Raw genomic sequence first — 9,205 nt, forward strand, 5'->3', positions numbered from 1 at the left:
GTAGTAAACCTTAAAGAAAATACCAATCGTATATGATCTGGATCTTTTCTTTTTGTTCGCTTTTGTTGATAACATTCTGATTTCCCACCAACTCATTCAGTAATCAATGGAGAAAAAGCCACACTGGAGACGCCAACGTTTGCCCAGAAACGTCAGAGGACCCTGGACATGTTGATCCGCTCCCTTTACCAAGACCTCACACCTGACCTGTACAAGGTACCCCAACCATTCAGACCACCTGTACGATACACAGACCTGAAAGAGCTTTTTTTTGCCCATCCGAGGTGTCTCACTTCTCGCTATAGCTGCTGCTGAGTTGTACGCTGCTGTATCTGACTGCAGCCCTCATACTGCACCACACCGATAGGAAACCACTGCAATGCTGATTTTCCCAGCAGGGCTCCCTCTCCTCACATCCCTTTTTCCTTGGGTTTCTCCACCACACTGTTTCAATCACTGTTGCACCTAACACGACTCAGTTTAAACTCTGTTTCACTCCTGTTGCTCCTCTATGACCGTTTTTTTGTTTGTTTGTTTCTCTTTCCCTGTGTGTGCGTGTTGCCATATTTGTGTGTTCCACCTTTAGGTTCCTTTTTCTCCCCAGAACATGTTAAACCGGCGGTCCTTCAGCGACGTGCTGCCCGAGTCTCCGAAGTCTGCACGAAAAAAGGAGGAGGCACGGCAGGCTGAGTTTGTCAGAATAGGGCAGGTAAACACACAAACTGCATCTACAAGCAGGATGCACTGAGAAACACTCCACTGCACACACACACATGCTGCAAACACACCGAGGAGACACTGGAATGAACGAATCAGACATTTTTGGATCGTTTCAAAGACATTTACATATTTCAGCCCACATTCAAATACATATAAGATATAATATCAGCATCTGTGGCATTTATTTTTTATTTTTTTCATTTTTAAGAATACAAAAGTAAAATAGACTGGATGCTTGCTGTTTTTGATCAACTGAGTGAACTAAACACCTGCAAACAACAGAAAAATATGAACTTATGGCAATTTAAGTGCTGTCAGTGATGTTAAGACAACAAGCAGGAAACATTGTGTGTGTGTATTTTACAGCTTTGTTGTTTTGTGTGTCAATACTTTTAACAAACAATCACAAGTCATCTATACATCTGGAATTATGAGTATCAGGACATGTATTTCTATTTTCAAAAATTTTAAAAGTATTTAAATACATAGACACATCCCTGCATTTCTGAGATACTAAGTATTTTCCTCCACCAAATTCAAATTTACTTGATGTTTTCCTTAAAAAAAATAGTGCTTTCACTGTTTGATGTGTCTTCTATGTTCCAATGAGAATAAAATAAGGTTTGTGGGATTTGCAAATCATTGAATTTTGTTTTATTTACATTTTACTTAATTTCTCACCTTGTTTGGAATTGGGGCTGTACATGCTGCACAGCCTAGACACAGTGGAAACAATGAAGGGCAGAACTGCTCCGTCATTTAATGCAGTTGTATGGATTCCTCAAAGAATTTATGTTCATTTGGATTTCCACATCAGTTTTTTATTCTTATTCATTTAAATACTGACACATCACAGTGCACTATTAAGCCTTTGTATAATTGGCTTGTATTGATCTCATTAAATCCAGGTTTATGCAGAGATGTAAATGTTATTGGCCTAGTGTAGGGCTATTAAACTGGTGACCCGTGGGCCACTTAAATCCAGCCCACCAATGACTTCATTTAAAAATATAAATATACAGTAGTCCCTCATTTATCATGGAGGATCTGTACCCTGAATCCCCGCAATAAGGGAAAAACTACCAAGTAGGGATAGTAGTACAAGTAGTAGGTAGTAGTTTATTTTAGTGTATATATATATATATATATATATATATATATATATATATATATATATATATATATATATATATATATATATGAAGGTGTTTTAAACCCTTCATATATATACCCACACTCTTGCAATATTCTAAACAATGTTTCTAAACTCTAAACGCTCTCAAAGAGCACAGAATGTCATGATTTCAGCTCTCTGTCTCAGCTGCTCTCAGCCACCTGTAAATGGTCTTGGCCACGCCCACTTCTCCACTCTGCACAGAGATCAGCTGCAGCAGGAAGTTTTTCCTGCATTATGGGCTGCACAGAGGTGCTAAATAATTTTAAATAATTTATTTTAAATAAAAATTACATGCCGATCGAGTGGCTCATCCATCAATCAGCCATTTGTGTGTCATGTACAATCTTATTTTGAAAAACAGCAATAGAGCGAGTCTGTGAAAAACGAATCGTGAAATAGTGAAGGACTACTGTATACAATTTTTTTTTTGAGGGGGTGGGGTTGGGTTCTGTTTATTGCATTTATGATTCAATGCAACAAAATAAACAAATTTAAAAGGTAACAGATCATTGTAATGCTTGGTTTATTTGCATAATTGCTGGATGTCTGGCCCCTGAGCTGCTGGCTTTCAGAAACTGTTGCCCCCCTGAGCAGATTTATTGAATAGTGCCTAGTGTGAAGCTTAGACTGGCAAAATTCTGCCTGATCAAGTGGTGGCTGCCTAACAGACTACTTCTTGTTTAAATTTTAAAATGATTTCACCTTTATTTTACACTAAATAAATCAAGGGGGAAAAAAAAGCATGAAACCAACATCACACAAGTTAACTATTAGTTACTGATTACTGTATATGTGTGTGTTAATTGATGTTATATGTTGCTCAGGCTCTAAAGCTGAAGACCATCGTTCGAGGAGACGCACCAACAAGCCTTGTTACCACTGGCCTGTGCAGAAAAGAGGTGACAGCAATAACACACAGACCAGACCTCTGCATGGTCAGTTATTATAAACATTTACAAAACAGTCATAACAGGTGAGATGCTAATACTCATATACACACACACACACACACACACACACATATATATATATATATATATATATATATATATATATATATCAGACATTCTATATTCTGTGTCTTCATGTGTATGCAGGTATGCCTGTCAGCAAAATATCTTATGACCCAGAGGAGAGATTTTAATGAAACTCCCAGAAAGTAATGATTGACCTCAACAAACTTTAAATTGGCAATAACTCTATTTTCCTGACACTGAGCTAAAATGTGGTGTGGCAGTGGCTGAGAGTCATCCCAATGTATTCTCTGACTGAGCAAGATTTTGCTTTTATGAGTGAGATTGTGCATAAAGCTATTTTCAAAGTTTGACCAGCATGGCTGTAAATAAGGTCAGAACTTTATCTCAGTTTAAATTATGTTATTATTATTATTATTATTCATCCTACTCATGAGAAACCTGCCAGCTTCAAGTTTGTGTAAGAGAAGTATGTTCGTTATGAGTTTCTTCTCATGTGTTTGTATATTCTTGTCTATATACTGCAGCCGTGGGAGTCCCAGTCGTTCTGCAGCACATTCCCGTATGAGATCGTGTGCGCTGACTCGTGGGGTCAGTCTCTGCTGGCTGCTACAGACACCGCGGGGGTCCTGCTGCTGGATGGTGAGATTGTTTTAATTAAAATATCACAAGCTACCTGAACATCCACAGTAATGTCAAGCACAATGTCTGCACCACAAATAAAATGTTGACGTCGGCAATGATTTTTCACTTTTCAGGCCCTGACCCGACGTTGACCAGCGGTGGTGAGTAACGTCTAATAAATAACTCTGTTAGTTGCACAGTTTTTTTGTTTTTTTTTAACGGTGCAACTCCTGTTTTAATTATGCTATTTATATTTCAGACACACAGACTGTCCCCCCAGTGCAAGTGTTTGACAGAACCATAGTGGTGAAGCAGATGCACGTTCTCGAGCCTCAGGATCTACTGATCACCCGAGCTGACAAAGGTGAGCTTTGAACGCGAGGACAAAACCGCTTCGTACGCCCTCCCTGCACATCAAGCGACCGGTTTCCTCTCCTCTCGCCCTTTTTTCCATCTTCTCATTAAATCAGAACGGGTGTTTACATCTCATCTTTATTCTCATTATCCTCTCTTAATTAATCTCTGTCATCTCTTTGTGTTTCTCTCCTTTGCGTGTCTCTTTGCTGCTTACCCTCTCCACCTTAACTGGTTCAGGAAACAGATTGATGTGTCGCCATGATCTAAAGAAGCTGACCTACAGAGAGCTCAACCCTGCAGAGGTTGAGTTTGTTTGTGCTGCAGGACCCCTGAGAGAATGAATGAGACTCGCTGATCAGAGCTCCTGACAATAAAAGAAACATAAAGGCCTAGCATTCCTTGAATGCAGAGTTTTAAACTAATAATAAATCAAACAAACTTTACAAGCAAGAAGTGACTTTGGACATAAACCAGATGGATTTGTCTCATGCTTGCTTCAACTAGGGAAGCATGTAATTAATTCCCCTGCAAGATGATTAACCAACCTTAATATTGACAAACAGGGCTGACTTGGAATTGATGGTGATTATGTGATGTCAGCGCAAACATTTGTCACGACCATGTGTGGGCTTTGATAAGGCTCGTGGGAGAACACGAGCCTTAAGACGAGCCTCGCGGTAATCCTGCCGCCGCTGTCTGGCTGTGGGAGGATGCTTAAAACGGAGACGGCAAATTATGAGCACCCTTCTTACAAAACAAAGGCGGCTTTCCTTTTGTCTCTCCAGGAAAGGACGCTCGGCTTTACGTGTTCAGACTCAGCACGATGAAGAGGTGCCTGGAGGAGAGGCAGCTAGTCAGAAGCAAGTGCGACTGCAGGGAGAATAAACTGGAGAAAACTAAAGGTACTGACCCAACACATCAGTGCACATGCTGCAAACTAACCTGATACTGCTCACTCGTCATATCTGCCATTAAGGGGCCTTGATCGGTGCAAAATAGGTAATTTCATCAAAACAGTTTGCAAAATTATTAACTCCGCTTTGACATTCTTTCTGTTTTGTTGTCTTACAACCTGGGATTTAAAAACATTTTGGGGTGAAAACTGAGCTAGGATAGCTTCTGTATACCTCCCCTGAAAGTCAAAACATCGTAGAGCCACCTGTTGCACGAGTCACAGCACCAAGTCTCTTCAAGTATATATCTAGAAACTTTACATGTCTAACCACTGGAAATTTTGCCCATTGTTCAAGGAACTTGCTCCAGCTCTTTCAGGTTTGATAGGCACAGCTTGTGTACAGACATCTTTGTTTGGGTAGTAACTCACTGGGCTGCCAGTGCTGGAGATCATTTACCCAAAATTATTGGAAAACAGGTGATTTTTCAGCTAAAGTCAGACTGAATACTGAGTGCTTGTGACCAAGCAACCAGCTAGCCTGCAGCCACAATTTGAAACAGCAATTTTTGAAAATCCCGGTCTATTTTTGTGTGTAGGGCTTGTAAAACTATATTCTATGTCCATCCATCCATCCATCCATTATCTTCTGCTTGTTCTGAAGTTGGGTCACGGGGAGCAGCAGCTTGAACAGGGAGACCCAGACATCTTTTTCCACAGCCACCTCTTCCAGCTCTTCTGGGAGGACCCCAAGGCATTCCCAGGCCAACCGAGAGACATAGTCTCTCCAGTGTGTCCTGGGTCTTCCCCGGGGTCTCTTCCCAATCGGACATGCCCAAAGCACCTCCCTAGGGAGGCGCCCAGGGGGCATCCTTACCAGATGCCCCAACCATCTCAACTGGCTCCTCTTGATGTGGAGGAGCAGCGGTTCTACTCCGAGTCTCTTCCGGATAACTGAACTTCTCACCCTATCTCTGAGAGAGTCCAGCTACCCTGCAGAGGAAACTCATTTCAACCTCCTGTATCCACAATCTCATTCTTTCAGTCAATACCCAGAGCTCATGACCGTAGGTGAGGGTAGGAACGTAGGCCGACCGATAGAGAGCGTTGCCTTACAGCTCAGCTCTCTCTTCACTACAACGGACCGGTACAGAGTCCGCAATACTACAAACTCTACACAAATCCGTCTGTCAATCTCACGCTCCATTCTTCCCTCACTTGTGAACAAAACCCCGAGATTCTTGAACTCCTCCACTTGAGGCAGAAGCTCACCCTTGACCTGAAGAGAGCAATCCACCCTTTTCTGGTTGAGGACCACAGCCTCAGATTTGGAGGTGCTGATTCTCATCCCAGCTGCTTCACACTCGGCTGCGCACCGCTCCATTGAGAGCTGAAGATCACTGCACGATGATGCCAACAGGATCACATCGTCTGCAAAGAGCAGAGATGGAATCCTGAGGCCACCAAACCAGAATCCCTCCGCCCGCTGGCTACACTGAGAAATGTTGTCCATAAAAGTCATGAACAGTATTGGTGACAATGGGCAGCCCTGGCCAGAAGGGCATGATATTCTATATCATGCATATTATTTTATTGCCTTCCTCTGCCTACATTTTACCCACCTCAGCTCACTTTGTACCCAGCTTGCCACCTGCCCCAAATGAAAACAGATTTTAAATATTAATGTGGCTTTTGATGACATATTTGGGCTGGGGTTTTGATGTATAGTAAAATAATGTTTTTAAGTGTTGATGCAAAAAAAAAATTTGAATAAGACTTAAATATTTATTTATGTCTCGTGATAAATATTAGCCTAATAATAGGTGGCGCTTAGCTCTGGCTGTAATAAGGGTTGACTCAGTAAACACAGGTAAATGCACCCAACAAACATTAGTTGTGTGTGTGTATGTTTAGAGGACAGGAAGATGTTTTTTGTCTTCGGGTTGACTCAAGTTAGCTACTACTAGTCCATCCATCCATACATCCATGCATCCATCCATCCATCCATCCATCCATCCATCCATCCATCCATCCATCCATCCATCCATCCATCCATCCATCCATTATCTTTTACCCACTTCTTCCATTTTGAGTCACGGGGGTCACTGGTGCCCATGTCCAGCCATCACTGTGTGAGAAACGGGGTACACCCTGGACAGGTCGCAAGTCCATCACAGGGACACATGATTTTTTCATTATTATTCGCAAGGTATTTCCAAATATTATTATAGTTTAAATATAAATATGGAGTTGATATTGTGGCTGATGTAAATGCTTTTTTCTTCCAAAATAAAATTATAATATTTTTCTAACAATTTAATCCAGCCACTTTTTTTTCCATCAACTTTGGCAGAAAGAGTAAATGAGTTACACGCCACTGACTGACTATCTGTTTAACAACTTTCATTGATTTTTCATTAACAAGGAGAAGATCTAATCACTTTAAAGCGTGACAAAGAGAACGTTCTTGTGTTGAATGGCGTAACGTCTGGGAGCCGAGGAACAGCACCTCCAATATGTACTGATTCAAACCTCTTTAGTTTTTCTCCTCCTCTCCTCCTTGATCCAGGTTGTCATTTGTATTCTATCAACACCCACCACGGCTCCGAGCTGAGAATAGTAGCAGCCATCAGGACCAAACTCCTACTAATTACCAGGAAGCATCCAGGTTTTAGCGCCGTCGCCTCAAGAGCCGACTCTCCAGTGGAGGAATTTCAGTACATACGGGTACGACAAAAGCTGCACAAGAACGTTAAGAATTTTTGTTGTATTTATTTTATGAATGAATAAAAAAATCACATGTTTACTTTTCAATTCAGTTTATTTATATAATGCCAATTCACAATTAAAGTAATTGCTTTTTACATAAAAAAGTCCATTTACATCAGATTCTATCTAATTATAATTAAACACATGCAGTATATTACAAAATGATAATTAGTAAAAGTCAGCAGATTGCATCAAATCTCCACTTCAGCACCATCCTCGGTCCTGAGCAGCATTTTGGTGGCAGTGAAAAGGAAAAACTTCCTTTTGACAGGAAGAAACCTCCAGCAGAACCAGAACCGGGTTCAGGACAAGCTTCTGCTTCAACAGGCTGAGAATAAAGAGGACAAACATGGGACTGGTCCAGGTTTAGGTTTTATGAGAAGAAAAACACATGGTGATGAAATAAATAAAAACCTGGAGAATAGAAAGAGTAAAAACAGCAGCAGAATGAGAAAATGTGGTCCTCCAGCAGTCTAAGCCTATAGCAGTATTAGTAATAGTTCAGGAAACCCAAGCAACTCTTACTATAGGATTTGTCAAGAAGGAAAGTCTCAAGTTTAGTCTTAAAAGTAGACAAGGCGTCAGCTTCACGGACAGAAACTGCAAGTTGGTTAAACAAGAGAGGAGCCTGATAACTGAAAGCTCTGCCTCCCATTCTACTTTTGGAAACTCTAGGAATCACAAGTAAACCTGACATCTGAATGGGAAGAGCTCTGTTTGGAAAATATGGAAAAATTACATCTTTAATAACAGATGGAGCTTGGTGGTTGATAATTTTGCATGTTAGAAGTAAGATTTTCAATTATATTACCGGTAATTTTTTATAATAGAAAAGCTGAAATTAAATTAATATGATCTTTCTCCTTTTAACTCACCTTTGAACTTTGGCTGCAGCATTTTGGATCATCTGAAAATGCTTTGGACAGTTTACTTTTTATCCCAAAGCAGTGCACCCACATAGGCAGTAATGTGCACTGTAAAAATTAATCATATAATTTACGGAAAAATACTGGCAACTGTGTTTTCCAGAATTTCACTGTAGAAAAATATGGTCAGAATGTGGCACATTACGGTATGACATTTTGGCAACCATCACTTTAACAGTAGAGAACTGTTATTTATTTACGGCAAATTACTTTACTTGAAAAACAGTTAAACTGTAAAACGTTTCACGGCAAATTGCTGTTAAAATACTTGTTACAATATAAACCTGATAACAGTAAACTCTTAAAAATAACACATATTCTGTAAATATAATTACAGTCTATATATGGTTTTGAAAAATCACTGTTGCTCATTTTGTTGGTCAAAATTGCTGAAAACCTAAGACATGCTAAAAGTTGTTGCAGATTCCACATCATTTGCATTTTTTACGTTTTTATCATCTTCAGTAAAACTGCTCAGTTCAGAAAAAGCCACTCAGTGCAAAACTTAACCAAGAATCCTGAAACTTTTTCCACATTCATTCTGTGGAAATCTTTAAATCACAGAAGAGTTTCTTCAGTCTAATCTGCATTTTTTTAAGTGTTTTGCCAAAATGTTAATCCACAGCAGCTTTGTGGAAGCTGTATAAATGGACTCTCAGACAAATTTTGTTATCTCCCCTCACCCCCACCCCTCTCAGGAGATCTGTCTGTGCGACCCGCCAGTGGTGATGGCTCTGGTGGACGGTCCGACGGGGGAAAACGACAA

At 40.4% G+C, this 9,205-nt stretch overlaps 1 protein-coding gene across 1 annotated transcript in view; it reads left to right on the forward strand.

Annotated features, from left to right (window-relative positions):
* garnl3 (GTPase activating Rap/RanGAP domain like 3) overlaps positions 1-9,205 on the forward strand; it is a gene marked incomplete at its 3' end in the record, with an annotated part of 105,344 nt that overhangs the window by 81,766 nt on the left and 14,373 nt on the right. Inside the window, 8 exon segments of the mRNA XM_037691977.1 lie at positions 5-216; positions 587-709; positions 2,722-2,796; positions 3,399-3,513; positions 3,755-3,859; positions 4,638-4,754; positions 7,314-7,471; positions 9,138-9,199. Of these exon segments, the coding sequence (XP_037547905.1) occupies positions 5-216; positions 587-709; positions 2,722-2,796; positions 3,399-3,513; positions 3,755-3,859; positions 4,638-4,754; positions 7,314-7,471; positions 9,138-9,199 (967 nt within the window).

This window comes from Nematolebias whitei, chromosome 18, assembly GCF_014905685.2.
Source record: "Nematolebias whitei isolate Nwh7 chromosome 18, NemWhi1, whole genome shotgun sequence".
Taxonomy (NCBI): Eukaryota; Metazoa; Chordata; class Actinopteri; order Cyprinodontiformes; family Rivulidae; genus Nematolebias; species Nematolebias whitei.